Source organism: Hesperophylax consimilis, chromosome 18 (genome assembly GCF_061612785.1).
Source record: "Hesperophylax consimilis isolate HC1 chromosome 18, BYU_Hcon_1.0, whole genome shotgun sequence".
NCBI lineage: Eukaryota > Metazoa > Arthropoda > Insecta > Trichoptera > Limnephilidae > Hesperophylax > Hesperophylax consimilis.
The window spans coordinates 6,093,289-6,110,868 of record NC_142853.1 but is presented as its reverse complement, the minus strand read 5'-3'; the positions used below and the strand labels follow the sequence as shown (position 1 = coordinate 6,110,868).

The window sequence follows — 17,580 nt, the reverse complement described above, 5'->3', positions numbered from 1 at the left end:
TTTTTACTAACTACGGTTATGTTACCTAATGACAATAATTTTAGCTCGTGATCTCAACAACTCTGCAAGGTAGGGTTACGTTAAAAATTATGCTCGTACATTGCATGTAAGCTCATACAAAAACACAAACTGTAATCTTTTAAATTCAATATTATGAAATATATATTGGAATTTTATTGCATGTTATGATTTTTATGGAATTGAAAAGATTACAGTTGTAATGTGTTCACTGAAAACCTTAGATATTCTAACTTCTTGTTTAGAAAATACGGAAGATAAATCATTTTTAATCTCTTGTTACAAATTTTGTAGTTTTGCTTATATTAGATAGTGCTGTAAGGGTATTTTTAAAAGAAAGTACATAAGAGATAATTTCTATCTTTATAACCGGAAAACCCTTATTCTTCTTCTAATGCTAGTAGGCTGTCGGTTTCTCCCATCGCCGAATGTATTTGAGCGTTACAAATGTTTAAACATTATATTATTATATTTATATTAATAAATGTTAATTTTTGTTTTCCAGCAACAACGCCATCCAACACCAAGGAAATAAGATTACGAACCCCCTCCTATCGCCAGTCCCCCGACAGCACCATCCAGCCCCCGCCAGCCCCCCGTGGGGACCCCTCCCGGAGGACCACAGTACACGGGACCCCCAACAACTCTGCCCTCACGCAAAGGTATTGAAATATTTGCAGTTCAACATCTCCTGTACATGATGTAACAGACGTTCCCGGCAGACTTTTTACCACTTGTTTCTACCACATGTCGACAAAATTGAAAGCTTTCGCGCTAAGTTAGTATTATGGATCAGCCACGCTGTCAATGGTAGTAATGAATTGTTTCAAAATGCCGATTCAGAACAAAAGTGGAGGCTTTGATTGTGAAACACTTGGAGCAGAAAAAATACACTGTTATTTTGTTATAAGTGTGACTTACAACCTATGGACTGGGTACGAAATCCACTCTCGGATAACATTTCCCTTGGACTCTTACCGATAAACGAGCATGAAGAATTCAAGGAGTTAAAAACTGATTGGACATTAATTCGGACGATTTGGGTCATATTTCTCACCAAACATCTTTTCACATTAGGTAAATTGATTTTTAGTAATAAATAAATATTGCTTTTTTCTTTGGTGTACCTCTAAAATTTCTTGATTTGATAGGTGTAACTTGAACATAAAAAGTTTGCGGAACACTGCATTAGATGATTAGTGCGGACTTTTAGTAGGCTGATGTAAAGTTCTAACCAGTGGCGACATGTGAAAGTTTTAAAAATAATAATATGTTTTCTTTTTACTCCAAATAAGCTTAGGAATCGCTTGTTGAAGTCTCTCAGGTTAACCTATTATTGTCGACTAAAATCTTCCACATTTTTTATCCTCCGTCTCACACGTTTTGCGTGAAAACGATAAAGACAGAAAATATCAGAATATCGAATATGTCCAATGGAATATTGCACACATAAATTGAATAACGTACAGGTAAATCATTCGAAAGAGACCCTTGTATAGTTGTGTACTGGATGGATCACAAAATATTTTCATTATCTTTGGGCATTTGTGGGGTAAGAGGGGACTGCGGGCGGGCGTTCCAAACTAGCACAAAAAATTTTTTTAGAACTTTTTATACTATCGGTGTGCACAAATACATTTAAGCGTGTCATCTTTAAAATAATTTGCTTTTACTTTTTTCTTTTGAAATTAAAGGTTATTTTTTAATTATGCTCTACTAAGTGATATTGTTAATCTCTTTTTTAATAATTGATTTAATTTTTCTTATTACAGGAGGGGTGTACATTACCAGTCTACAGGTTCACTTCAGTCTGAGAGCCCCAACAGTTCTTCAAGCCTTAGTCCTGCCCCCTCCCCTTCTCCCCGCGCCACCCCACACCCCCCTCCGACCACCACACAAAGATATTCACTGTAAGTATTTAATGCATTGTTTCAATATTATGCTCAAATTCATCCAGCTTGCCAAATTTTGGTTATTCCAACTAAAAAAACTTTTACCGAATTCTATTTGGGAGTCTTTCAACTAAGAATTATAACTATTGACTTACAACCAAGACATACAAACAGCTAGCAACTAAGTACTGAAACTTATAACTAGTGATTTACATCTTACTTAGACCGCATAACTAATAATAATAATAATAATAATAAGAATTTATTCCAGTATGTATGCAGGGGTAGTGCAATGCAATACATTCCATATTTGAAATAATATACATAATAGGTAATAAAAATAATAATAAGGTTGGTAATAACATAGGTGATTCCGACAGGCATCAATAACTTACAGCTAAGATTTATTTTGAGTAACTTACGACAAAGATTTATAACTAGCAACCATGTACTGAGACTTATAATAAGTAACTTATATAGCTTGTTGACTTACAACTAAGACTTATAACTAGAGACTTACAACTAATATATATCTATGACCACATCTGGGTGACCACGAGTGGATCTTAATATGTACATAATAAAGCTTCTTGCTGAATCCTGTAACTGAAACCTATACTTCAGTAACTCCAAGAAAATACATCCTTGGCCGGGAAATATGTCCATCTTTTTGAGTGGTACTATTTTTTCCGTATTCATTATACCTTCACCACAATCACACAATGGCAAACAACAATCGTAAGAAATCATCTTTTATTTTTTGAGGGTGTCTCAATATTGTCAAATCCAAATATAAGTACATAGGTAAAATATTTTTAGTAGATATAATAAAGTAAAATACTAGATATGAAATGTAAATTTATAACCAAATTAAAAAAAAGGCTTAAGGCAAGGGTTCTCAACCTTTTTGAGGTTGGAAGCTAGTTTTTACCCAAGTTTTCATTAACAAGAATTTTTGCTGTTCTTTTTTTTATTTCTTCAAAACTTTGACCACTAAGCCAGTTTGTCTTGTCAATCTAGCAAAACCGATTTGTCCTATGACTAAGACATAATTTTTTTCATCTACGATTGTAAATTTATAATATGGAAGTAATAATTATTTTCAAAATTCACAATTATATTTATTGAGATCGACCAAAATTTGCTCTGCGATCTACCGGTCGATCTATTTTGGCTTGAGATAGATATCTATGTGGAAAAACAGAAATCTGTATGTATGCATTTAATATTTTGTATTTCATTTGGTGGAATATCATATATTAAAAATTGAATAATTGCTTGTGATATCACTCAAGATAATTATTTATATAAGAGTACTTCCTTTGCAAGCAGGAGACTCTCAATCAAAACTGGTAATTTGCACAAAATGTTGACTTCACTTGAGAACCTGAAAATGTAAGTTTGTGGCTTTGGATGGGTAAATGGAGTACGAAGCTAACCCTGCTTTATATTTTTCTGTTCCCAGGTCACGAAACAATTCTTCCTCAAGCAATCAAAGTGGAGGTGTTGGTGGAATGACATCCCCTGGACCAGGTAACTTGACCAAGAGATGGAGCTCAACGGGGGATTTTAATGCTCCCCAAGGGGGCATTGCAAATAACAGGTATATTTCATAACGAAACTAAAAAAAAGTTTTATTCCACTGCTGTTTACAGCATCAACAGAGTATGCACTTAAACCAACACTTTACTACATAAATGTCCAGACACCAACAGCGCCTCTAATTGCAAATCGTAAACAAAGTGAAGTATATTTAAAAAAAATCATGTTTGTTTGCCAAGTTAATCCCAAGGCGGTAGCCAACCTTGGAGAGCAGAGGGAACGTTGAAGTTATTATTGATAGTAAATAACTAAATTAATAAAATAATTAAACGTCCACTGTGAACGAAATAATTACGTATCATAAAATTCGGTGGCCATCTTGGCTGTCGATGTCCAGGCATTTATATGGGAAAGTGTTGCAATACGAGATATAGTGGATATCTGTCACTGGGCCGGTATATCAGTCTTTATATACGCTCGCTAATAGAGATATTTACGTCTGTCAAGTTGCTCTACGGTAGGAGCCCTGGCGTGATAAGTCTGGTGATACCATTACTAAAAAATACTGATATACTGGGCCATTGTTAGTGTAGTTCACAATCTATCAAAGTTTAAGTCATAATCACAGTGTGTTCAAAGTTTTGGCATGTTATGCATTTTGGTATACATCATTCACATTGGTATCTTAATTCCTATTTTGCATTATTTCGCAATATCAGTGATTGATAAATAATGAATGGCATTGATACCAAGTCATGAACTTTATTTCGGTTTGAGGGTAATTGCATGTTACCAACATAACAACATGTTTAACTTGATATGAATTATTTTTCTCCATTTGTGCAACATCCACATTTTTCAAGAAAATTCATTACATTATACATTATGCGGTTTTTTTGTTTATTCGATATTATTATGTTTACAATTTCACATCTGAAAACATTTTTGGTTTGATTTGCAATGTTTGTTTTGTTCATAGTTTGTTTCCTGCACTTCTTATTTTGTTTTCTTTATTTCTTTTGTTTCCTTGTAGATTTTCCACAAAATCCCTGTTGAATTTATATTCAAAACCCTCACAAAATGGATCAGTTTTAAAGCATGGGTGAGTTTTTATCAGTTTTTTATTATTTAATTTTCATTTGTTTTGTTGTTATGAAAAATCACACTAACCTTCCTATCCCTTATGTTTAAGGATTCTCAATATCATAATAAATATTAATTTGCTTACAATTATTTGTACGTAATTAAGTAGGTCTTTTCATATTTATGAAAATATAAAATGCATGACTAAGACAATAATACTAAATAACTTGGTTCGTATAATAAGGTAAAGGAAAATAATATATAAAACTTTGAAAAGCTTCGAATGAGAGTTCATAGATGTCTCAGCATGAAAGGAATTTCACATCAATCGAAGGTGATTTTAATATTCAATAGATGTCTCTAATTTTCATTGTATTATTATGGAATTATACATAATCAAGGCCGGCCCTATGCGGGCGCAATTGGAGTAATCCACTCCGAGTGCCGAATTTCGAAGGCGCTGATGATTCCTAACAGCTTACAGTCCTAACACATCACCCTTGAGATTATTTTTCCTAAAAACAGCTCTACATAAAAATACAAATCTTCCGAATATTATTGATTACAGTTATCACCACCTACTGGTTTTTTGAGGCTGCCAAAAAAAAAATTAAAATGAAAACTGTTCAGTTCATTGACCGTGGTTGACTTTCAATACATACCAAAAAGCAATTTGTCCAAAAATAATTGTGTGCCTATGTCCCGCTAATTATCACAATTGTTTCACAAATCATGAACCGTCCCAGACAATAATCATAATTACTTTACGTGGAGCTTTATGAATGGACCAGAGTGGTTCACAGTTAGTAGTTCTTCCCACTTGGATGACTTCACATTATGTTACTAATAGTTCCATACAATCAGCTGTAAAAGTTCCAAAGCATTGTTCAATACCACATAAATACTAACAATGGGTCATGACTCATTTTATTAAGAGCGGGAGCTACCGTACCGGCTCAGTATTTTCATATGGCTCAAAGAGTCGACTCAATTGAATGGGAGCTGTGGGCTCAGATCTACAATGAGAATACTGTTCTCACCTTATTCGACTCCTCCGATACGGCTCCCGGTACCGGTAGTAAGTCCAGAGACGGACTGTCAGACGTCGTTCACGTCTCTGAGTATTTAATTAACAATTAATACTTGGATAATTTGAATGGCTATTTTTCTAAAATATCTCCCCTTTTAAAAAGAGTAACTGTTCAATAGAGCCGTGGCACGGATTATCGGGAGTAGCACTAAAACCGCTCTTCGAAAAGAGCTAGTTTAGTTGTGTGGCTCATTCAAGAACTCATCGCTAATCAATACACCTAGAGACAAGTTTGCTGTTAGGAAAATTCAATATTATCAAATTCGTAAACAGCAGTACAACCGTACATAACAGAATCACAGAGAGATTTGGCAAGGAATTTTGCAGACTGTCGCCAAGCTACGATCAAACTGAATGGACTTTTAAAAAAGCTATTCAATGAATGTTATGTATTTGGTGTGTAGGTTGAAATAAAGGCGGGGTGCTGCTGTGCGTAGAAGCGATCAGCAGTATTATCTATCGGTGAACTATGTTGGCGGCGCGCATTGTACACGGGGTTTCATAATTGTTATATCTGCCTTACTTTGCAGATTTAAGTGTTGAGAACTCTTTGTAAAAAGTAAAAGGTTCTACTTATAATTGTGTTTATTTACGTTACAAATAATAGGTCTGGATTTAGTTACACTGTTCATTACCCGAGGGTTTTTAATTCTCTGGTTCGAGAAGCTTGTTCCCTGTCAATCTCATCTCACAAGTAATTGTTACACTCTAACGACATCTGTCGGACTCTGGAGTAAGCTTTATGACTAGCGCCATCTATCGCTTAAATACTCAACTTATTACCATACATCACAATAATGATCCATAGCCTATTTTCATTGTTACTATTATCTAGTAGTTATATAAGTCTAGAATACATCTGCTTCCGCTCCTGTCGGTATCTCTTCCAAGTCCTTTTTAAAATTGTTTTTAGCAAGCCATGGTACGAAATACTATACATATTATAATATTTAGATGAGACCCGATGTGAAAAAATTGATTCCGCTTAGTTGGAGGTAAGCACCCCCAAGGCTCTAATGATGAAAGATCGGCAAAAAATTTGAGAGGAAAACTATTTATTGGATAACCAACACCTAACCCATAAGTTACCCTAAGTGGTTCGCTACGATTGGTGACTTAGTAAAGAATCCCAGGTTCAAAAGGTAATATTTTTTAAAAAGCTTAATCTCGGCAGATAGACCCGTTGTCGATGACAATGCATTTTATCAGTTTTTGGTGGCAATCACGTACACACACGCGATCATATATGGATTTCTCTGATATCGGATGACATTACAGCAGATAATCAAAATAAATGTGAGCCCTACCCGATCAGCATTTAGTGAGGTTTGTAGGGTTATCAACTCCAGTTCCAGGGTAAAAAGGTTCAATCCTCAGTCAAACCAATTAAAAATTATAATTTTAAAATAGACGTATTATAGTAAAATTACTTTGTTTTGTACGGGTTGATTTTTTTATATCCATTTTCTATCACGATTTTTTTTGTGTCCTGACTGTGTTCAAATGTTTTTAATGCTGACTGTATACCAATTCAAACTTTATAATAGACAGGTGGGTATATATCTTTCCTCATTACTTATTATGAATTTATTCATATCTGAGGTCTTCCTCAAGCGCCCACACGAGATGCTGTCATAACCATGCACCAAAATAAAATGTTTCATTTAATTAACAACATAATAAATTATGAAATATTATGAAGTAGGTATCTGCTTGTATTTGTAAGTTATTAATATTTTTCTGTTGTCTTTTTACGTAAGAAACATGAATTATAAATAGTGAATCATCCGGAACTTAAATGTTTACTCTGTGAATTATCATTTTTCTGTGTAGATTGTAGATTCTACAATCTATATTATATAGGTAGATAGGTGCACATTCCAACAAGTCAAAAATATAAAAATATTATTGACTGTGTTTTGGTAAAAACCCTTCAAGCCGCATTTTTTTGAGAATGTTACTTTTCATTTAATTCATGTAGAATAGTTTTCAAAGTATAACATGGTAAAGTGATTTTTGCTAAATGGGGTTTCTAAAACAACAAACTAAATTTATCTATACAATTTGTTTTAGGTTGAGAAAACCGTACAAGCAATGACTAAACTTTCAAATCTCTTGTAATTATAAAAAGATTTGCATAATTTTACATCAAAATTTTGAAAAACAAATAACCACTTTCACAAAAACTTCAAGATTTTTAATTAGTTTTATGAATTTTTAAATATTCGTTTGTATCGTCTCCTGTAATGTTTTCATTTTGTGGCTTTAATACATGTATACATGAGGAAAAATAAAACGGGAAAAGGAAGAAAATTAGTTTTGTGGATTGTGTGCGACTGTTAAGATTGAGTTACTAAACATCTTCACACTAGCGACCAAATTCTTACAAGATTATTGGGCACGATCATACGAAATCTAGACTTTATCAAAGATCTAAGCGGACGGGTTGTTTCGGAGTATTTGAACAATTCATCAAATTTCAACGTTCATTTCTGGGATCTGTGAAAGTCCAATTCAAGTTCTGTTATTATATCATTATAGGCTAGTTGCTTGACAAAACTGAAATAAAAACAGAACTTGAAAAAATCTTTCACAGAACTTGAAAATGAACGTTGAAATTTGATGAATTGTTCAAATACTCCGAAACAACCCGTCCTAGTAATCGATAAAAACGAAAGTGCAGCACAGTGAACAAAACATAAACGTAAATACAATTTTCTTTCCATTTCCATGTATTAATTGAAGAGTTTTTAGAAAGGTGTAAACAGTTGGACAGTAATTTTCCTCTTATTTTGAACGTCACATGTGCAAAGAGTATCAAGTATCTAACTTCTTCTTTAAGGAGTGAGATAAGAGGATTGTGGTCTTTTGTAGACAGTGACCTTCCTCTTGTTTTGAAGGTAAAGTATGTGTGCAAAATTTCATCAATTTCGAAATAAAAATAGATTTGTGTAGAAAAAACAAAGCTACCTGACCAAACGAAGCCAATATAGAGAAAGACAGATTAAATTCATTGTATTAAAATTTCGTATAGATATTGACCATCCTTTCGCTTTGAAGGTCGAGTATGTGTGCAAAATTTCATCCATCTTGAAATTCAAATAGATTTTTGTAGTAAAAACAAAGCTAGATAGATAGAAAAAGATAGATTATTATTATTAGTTATTAAAGAAGAAGATATAACAAATCTAAACGAAATGTGAAAAAGATTTATTTATTTATTACAAGATATTACATTACAAAATGATAACAAATTTATAATGTATTATTCCCAGTGAGTTAACAAAACTCATTTCGGGAAAGACAACATTAGATTAAAGACAAGACAACATAAATACATTAAAATAAATAAACACAGAAGTTATTTTGGAGTTCCAAAGAAAGAATGTGTCAGTCATTAATAAAACTGCTGAGGAAATAACTTTTAAGAGCTTTTGCCAAGGTTTTTTTGTTCTTTGCCGGAAGTTTTAGATTACTAGGTAATGCGTTATATTGCTTATGTGCAATGTATTGTAAGTTGTAAGGAGTTAATTCCAAATTTAGTCGTGTAAGCAGATGACGATAAGTGTATTTGATTTTGTGATCGTGTTTGTAGATCAAACAACAAAACAGAAAATAAAAAGATAACAGTCTCAACAGGGAATCGTACCCAGGATATCTGTCTTACCGGGACAATGTCTTTATCCACTCGATCATTAGGACCAAATTATTATATGTTATATAATTTTTTTATTATTATTAAATTAACATTTTTGGCCTCCGATTTCACCAATTATTGTACATATTATTGGAAAATATTGCTAAATGGAGAGGACCAGACCTGTGCCCTATGCATGTGCATAAAATGTTAAAACAATTATTTACAGGTAATAAAAACGTAACTATTTGCACATTTACAGCTTAAAATAGCCCAAGGACAAACCACTTCAAATGTGGAATTCCTTGTTGTTTGTGGTTAAATTTGAACACAACTCAGTCTTTCATGTATTTTCTTGAAAGGAAATAAAGATTTCACGGAACTGTGCGCATAGTAATGTCCAAGTAATGACTCAATGAACACAATAAATTTCAGTTCAGTACCTACCTACGTAATGTTTAAGTTTCCCTACCCAAACCCAAGGACAAATGCAGATCAACTAACAAAAATTGTGGTTGATCTATGAATCATTATTTTTTTATTTTTAGTGGACGACGCAATGCTAAAAATCCAAATAATATGAAAATTTCTGGACTTATTCGTTAAGGCGATGCACTACGTAGTGTTATATTTTAAATCAAGCCGCTATTAATAACACCCCTTACGTAGATGGCAATAAGGCTTAAATTCCCGCTTAACACCATCCAGCTGTTTTGATTTAGGCAAAAAAAAACATGGCCAAAAAGTGCCTTTTATTTTATTTTGTGGATGTTCAGGCATAAATATTTAAAGGTTTTCCGATCATTTTATAAATAACCTAATTTGCCACATTCTACAATAAAACCATAACCGAAAATGGGTTCGTAAGTAGGAAATTTTGAACTTTAAAGCAGTTTTCATAGGCCTTATAAATTATTTTTTTCTGGGCTTATAAAAAGACTTATGTAATAAATACTCGATTATTTCAAAGGCCAAGATGTATTATACTCGCGGTATTTATTTAAAGTATCTGAAACTTTTCTAGGCGACCAAATTTTCAAACAAAAAACACATGATTTTGGGCGTCCCCGTCTTACTCTACCATTCAAAGCAATAAAACTGCAGATTTGTATACAATAATATGCCCGCCACAGGCCATGGGCATTATTATTATAAATAGATAGATAGATAATTTTTTGTTCCAAATTTTTCAATTGTTCATCAAGTAAAAATATTACAAAAAAGTGTGTTGAAACTCGGGCTTAGCCGGATAGTAGAAATAGTAGGTAGGTACACATTCCTATAAACACTATACAGATAAATATTAGGTAATTTCTAGTAGGTACCACAATTTAATTATTATTTATTCTTCCACACTAGTGTCACCACTGAATAGAATAGATAATACACACTAGAAATGCGTGTCATGTAGGATGGAAACCGATATCGCCACTGACTTAGTACCCTTTGGTTCTGGTCCATTTAGCACGCGCTCGATTTTTTTTGAAATCATTATCAAGTTTAATTTGTACAAATCTATTTAAGAGGAAGCTACAAGCCAAAAATGTGTGTATTCTTGATATACCTTATATTGTAGGTAATAGGCATTAAAATCGCTTGACAAACGGAGTCTAGAAATGCTCGATTTCAAGTACAAAACTGGTTTTTATTTATTTTGTAAATAGTTTTTTGAGAAAGCCAAAAAGTTAACCAAGTAAAACTGTCACAGATAATCTTAGTTGTTTCCTTTACGCGTTCATACATTTCTATTGAAAAAATAATTTTTTTAGTAGTTTTCATTTATATTTTTTATTGAGTAATTTATTTTTTATTTGTATTCTACTCAAGCGAAACGATAGGAAAACCTTCAATTTATCCTAATCATATTTTTTGGTATTCATAATGTACACCAATTCGTTATAAAGATTACAAAATAGTCCATTAAGCTTCGCCTTATATATCTTCTTGTTTTTAAAAATTTGATTTATAAAAACAAATTTTACTGGAAAATTTTTTCTTTAACTTTTGAAGGTTATAACCTTCAATTTAATATACAAATATAAATGAAACACGAAATAGAACAAGACACAGAAAATAAAACAAACACAAAAAATTTCGCTGCCAAAAATATGGGAAAAAAATGGTTGTAAGGTAATATTGTTAATTCTGAATTTGAAATATGAGATCGACAAATAATATGACGTTTAATAACTAGGCCCCAATGGTCGAGTGGTTAAGACGCTGTCCCGGTAAGAGATCCTGGTTTCGATTCTTAGTTGTGACCGTTATCTTTTTATAAAAACAGTTTATTTATATACAAGTTCTACTGTGTAGTTATTATTACGCATTCCAGCTTTTTCGCCTCCTTCTTCTGAAGGCATTATCAGACAGTTTGATAATGCATTCATTAGGCGAAACAGCTATCACGCGTTATAAATGAAATAATACTAGCTGACATGTATCCGGGGTTGCTAGAATTTTCACTATTTTCAATAAATATACTATTCATGTAGTATATGTATAAACCTTCCGGAAGAAATTCTCTAAATTATAGTGAAAACATTATCAAACTCCGTTGCATAGTTTAGAAGAACTAAGCGCACGAACCGACAGACGAGGGTAGTGACTTTGTTTTATACTATTTATAGATTACAATGTATTATCACGATTACCAATTAACTGAAAGTTTATCAGGAAACGGCCTGTCATCCCGTTTTTAGTTAATTATGTTAGTTAATGATCTGGGTTGTTCCGGGATGTTCCCGAACTTTCCAGACTATTCCCGAACATTCCACAACATTGCAGAATGTTCCGTGATGTTCTGGAATGTTGTGGAATGCTCTCGAATACTCTCGAATATTCTAGACTGTTCTAGAAATTTCTATAGGAGACTTCCAGCAATTATATCTTCTTTGACCGGTCGGTAGCTGAGTTGACATCGCGTTTGGATCACACCCAGGCGTAGTGTGTTCAATTCCTCGGCTGGCTAAGTCCTCCATCACAACACAAGCAACATTTTCAGCTTACTGTGGTGGTTGTAGGAGATTTTCATATATTGTCAAGTTATTCGTAACTCGGGAATGTTTGTCTTTCTTTTTTTAAAAAAAAAGCACGTCTTTAAAAACGGAACCTTCTCCATGGATGGGGGATAGAGGCTACCACACCATATATTCCCTTGATTGTACCGGGACTCGTTTCCGAGTTTTAGCAGCACGCACATTGCACACTTTCTTTTATAATATATATATTGTTTATTATTATTGAATGCATGTATAAAAAAACATAAAATAGTAATAATAAAATTCTTAGGTTTATCGACATATCGATTGACAAAATTAGAATAATTCAATACAAAAAAGGCAATGCTTACATAAATAGGCGATAACTTAAAATTATCACCCAGTTAACATTCCGTCATGCCTCGGTTATAGAGAAACATAGTATAAGAGAAAATTGACGCCTGGAATTTGAACGTAGGTTGTTTTTGACGGGTTTTGCGCATCAGTACTAACCTAATACCTACATAATATTATTCCGGGTACAATGCTTATTTTTTATTATTTATTATTGATGATCCAAACCATAACAAGCGTGAAGTGTCTTAGAGTAATTGATTATCAACAATAGATGTCACTTGATTCCTGGCAAAAAGGTTTCGGATTAAACTTTACTGGTGGGAGTCTAAAAATGATATTTTTTCATCGGCGTTCGATGGACCATACCCGAATAAATCGGCCTCGCTGGTGCGCCTTTATTTGTATCGATTTTATTGCATTCATGCCATTGTCATGGCCGCTACATATTATCAAAGCGTTTTAACTTTAAACCCGTTTTCAGTATAAAAACCACGGGAGTATGATCCCATGGAGATTGCTGATGAGACGTGCCAAGTATATTCAAAATCACGAGAAAATCGTCGTAAACCATCACATTTCTCAATAGGTACCACCGACATCAAAAACCAACAGTACACATTCATACATATATCAATCTATGTATTATGACACATAGAAAAAGAGCTAATAAAACGATTCAGACTTCAGACAGATTGGATGTTTTTCAAATTCTATGTGTATTTGATTGGAAACAAACGTTCTGAGATTTTCTTTCCCTTTAGTCTTTCGTTTCCATGCATCGGGTACGTGGTACGTGTGATATAGTGTCTAAATCTATTTAGAAGACGGGGATTATTATAAATGATAATCTTTCTTTCTCTTTAAATTTATTGTACAGATTAATCATTCATGCAGCTATTGGAGCGTTTTTGGCAAATTTGCAAACACCTGCCAGCGTCTGCTGGCCAAAATGTGGCTAATTTAAAGAGAAATTTTAATACATTTATTGGAATTTTAAAATAAATAATATTCATAATTCACGCATTTATTAATTTAAGTTTTTTGAATGAATCCTAAAATTATGTGATAAACGGTAATATCGGTGCATTTCAATTTGAAAATACGATTTAGCTTCAAACACGTACATCTACTATGATTGAGTGGAAAACAAATATGGCAATCGGTAATATCGACTAATTACAAAGATCCATACATGTTGTCAACGAATGCCCGCTCCATTCATTCCCCGGCGGGATTGATGAGGTTCACATGGCGACACCTGAGGCCCTAGACTGGCTCGCAGACCTAGATGTCCTTCTCTGACCCCCCCCCCCCTACACCATACGAAAGAAGAAGAATAAAGATCCATCGTGATAACACAATGGCGGAGTGGGTCGGTTCATAGAAACATGTTTAAAAAATAACAAATGAGAAACAAAAGTGGCAATCTGTAAAAATTTCAGAATCTGCAATCTGACACTATATTGGAATCAAAGGCGGCGATGAGTAAATGTCAATTTCAAATACGGCATTCTTGAAAATGCTTTTCAAACATTTTTTACAAAAACTCTCATTTTTAATACTTTAAATCAGAGGTTCCCAAACTTTTTTGCCCCGTAGACCACATGCCAAATATATTTTTTTCAGTAGACCCCCTGCCTGCCGAATATTGAATTTTCCTAAAACTATTAAAGTCCCATGTGATAATCATTTCTCTTTTTCGTAAGAAGATTCCCTTCCCTTGCCTGTCCAACAACCGGGTAGACGGGAATTTCTTTCTGTAGCTGGCCCTACAGAACTGCGCCTTAAGTTCTTTGTTAGGGCTTATTCCGGTTAGTTATTCTTGTCATATGATATCCGATTCTTCAACATTCCACTTCCACAGTCAGAATGTCCTTAAATTTAGTTTTGAAGTGTGTGTGAAGTACATTTAAATTTAGAACGTCATTATTACCCTGGACGTTTTTCAAAGACAAGTGCCAGATTGGAAATCTACGAAAATTCGCGAATTCCGATTTGCAATGTTTTGCTTGAATATATTAATACTGACAAACAAGAAAAGGAACGTATAATTTTATTTATATACCTCAATAAACAACTTTACGAAATATAAAAATACAAATATCAAATAAGTAATTTCTCAGTCTATTATTAGTTTTACGCAAACTGTGTTATTTGTGTTAGGTGTATTATGTAATTTACGGAACTCCTAAATGTTGACTTAAAGGTAAATGGGGGTCCGCTCGTATCTACCCCCATTTGGGACCCCCAAATTTATTTCTCGCTGACATAGACCCCCAGCAAGCCGATATCGACCCCTGGGGGTCTATATAGACCACTTTGGGAACCTCTGCTTTAAATGAACGGGAAATGAAATATGCTATACAAAAAGCATCATATTTATGCAATTTTATCCAAGTATTCAAAGTGAGGGTTTTTTTTGGTCTGCTGAAAAACTGACCTAACAGCAGATTGCCGCCTTTAAAATTATACCTACGATTCTCTCTGGTGGTTTATGGTAAAAGTGGAACATGGAGGTAATCCACTCTCCTTCAATATTCTTGGCCGTAACTCCGGCAACCTTGAACAAAACTGACAATAAAACCACCAGACAAACTTTTCGACCGTATCCAATTTTTGTTTTAAAGATGCCACCAACTGAGCTGGCGAATCATCTTTGATCTTGGACTGATGCGTGCTTCCGAGACAAATGGTCTTTCCTAACAAAATATTCCTAACCAAGCAGTTTATCTGAAAACAATAAAAAACATCACTTTTAGCCACGAATTTATAAAGACAAGATGCTAGTGCTCAATATTAAATGATATTTGTAAACAAACAAAATATATATATTTTTTTTTTTATTTCTTGAGGAAAAGGCACTAGGCTATGACAGGACCATAGAGCTTTACTACAATTAGCGGCGTTATTGCGTACATCTCGTTGAAAGGTGTTCCACTATTGGAAAGCCATAATCGGTGCGGGTATACCGTATTTTGTAGTTTCCGGTCGTTCGGCGTAAGAGCGGCGGAGGCGTTAGGGCCATATTGAACTACAAAAGTTGAACCTATTTTGTTCGCTTCATGTCTCATAATCACCATCGTCAATGGACAGAACGTCAATGGATGGTATATTTTTTCTATACACAGGGTATCCGGGTACAGGGTGCGTGATGGTAGAAGTAAAAAAGATAATATTTTTTTTAGAAATTATAATTTTTATTTTCCCATACACATTTCTAGTATTTCACTATTTATCTAGCCTCAAATAAAAGTCTTTACGTTTTTCATGCATTATTCATCGATCCAGTAATGACTCGCCCCAGAAACATTATAAAACTTTTTATTTTAACTACCTACTCGTACTTGCACCATTAAATTATTCATAAAATCATCTGTACATGCTATCTGTACACTGGGTGTATAGATTAAAATAATCTTTTTCCTCGTAAGTATTAGACACTAGTATCATTACCATCTCTTCGTGATGCAAATTGCACAATTTCCACAACACATCAAACGGCGTAATATTATGAGTGCAAAACAAAAGTTTGAACAATTTTTTGAACAATCGTCTTGTTCTGTGATTACGCAAGGGAAAAAAAAACAAATAGCGAAGCCAGGACGTCGGTAAATAAATATTGCATCTTTTTAATTTATTTTTCCGCCAAAAAAATTTAAATAATCTTTTGATGTTGGTTCCATGACAAAACAGAAAAGTTATGAAAAAAGAAGAAAAAAAAAACATATCTAACCTAATCTAATATTTTTTACATTAACTACACACGGGGAGGTCTTAAAGAAAGCCATGTTGTAGGAGGGAGGAAACACAGGCCGGCAAATCGTTCCACAGTTCTGAAGAACGATGCGTTTTCATGTAAGAAATGTCAACCGTGTTCAAATGTTGTAATCTTCCATTGAAATACGGTAGAACATGGACAGCATACCCACCTAAAGCCTGTGCTCTAAAGATAGTGTATCAGACGTAATCGTGTGACACACAAGACTGTAAGGGGCCGGTGATCCCAATCTGTGGAGGCGTGAGATGTCGTCCTTCAGTGGCGTGGAGGGGTAGAACGGGGCCGTCTCTGAAGCCGCTGTAGAGCTGGTCCGATCGCTTGTTCTTGAGCTGATTCCGAGTCTGGTCCGAAGGGGTAGGCAAGTCCGTGGTCCAGGGTGAGGCGGGGGTCAGAGTGAAAGAAGGCGAGTAGAAGCAGAAGTCGGAGCGAGGTAGAGGGCAGAGCAGAGAGAGAGGTGTAGAGCTGGTGGTGGTTGCTGGTTATCTGCCGTTTTGAGGGCCTGTTGCCCGTTATATAGCCGCCAGCGGGCGCGCGACGCGCACACGGGCCCACTTTCTCTTTGATTCCTGGAATCCGTGAGCCGTATTTGCGACGCTATCGCGGCGCCCCGCCGGGACGTCGGCCGGTAGTTTCGCACGATCCTCAGAACCGTGCCCGTGGGACGTAATGACGGCGTACCACCGGTCATTTGTGACGCTATGACGGCGCATGGCGCACGGCACGGCTTCCCACTACGTTTTGGCACGGTTCTAACAATCGTGCCCGAATTAAAATATGAATATGATTTTACCAGCTCTCACAATACTTCTCTGCCCGTATACCTCTAGCCAAGCTCCGACGTTTCATTTATTGTAACAATTTTACATTTTACATAACAATTTTACATAGCAATTTTACAAATTTCTACATTTTACATTTTTTGGCAGTATATTTTACTTTAATAACAGGGCAAATAGCAAATTAATAATATGGGGCGACGTCGGCTGATATTGGAGCAGTACGTCCGTTACAGATAGCAATCTATTTGTCTTAACAACTTAACCTAACCTATTATTTTATCGTGTTCTGTTTTGACACTGTACTGTTTTATCGATTAAAATATATCAGGAATGGCTAATTTTTATTTTTATTTTATTTTACCAATTAAAATATATCAGGAATGGCTAATTTTAACTTAGTTTTTATCATTCATCATAACAAAATAA

At 34.4% G+C, this 17,580-nt stretch overlaps 1 protein-coding gene across 2 annotated transcripts in view; it reads left to right on the top strand.

Annotated features, from left to right (window-relative positions):
* The window catches only part of LOC149415289 (echinoderm microtubule-associated protein-like 1), a 191,891-nt gene that overhangs the window by 141,305 nt on the left and 33,006 nt on the right, over positions 1–17,580 (top strand). For both annotated transcript variants that reach the window (XM_089642463.1, XM_089642464.1), the window contains 4 exons: positions 524–680; positions 1,791–1,928; positions 3,376–3,513; positions 4,486–4,554. In XM_089642463.1, coding sequence (XP_089498589.1) covers positions 524–680; positions 1,791–1,928; positions 3,376–3,513; positions 4,486–4,554 — 502 coding nt within the window. The remainder of the gene's footprint in view (positions 1–523; positions 681–1,790; positions 1,929–3,375; positions 3,514–4,485; positions 4,555–17,580) is intronic.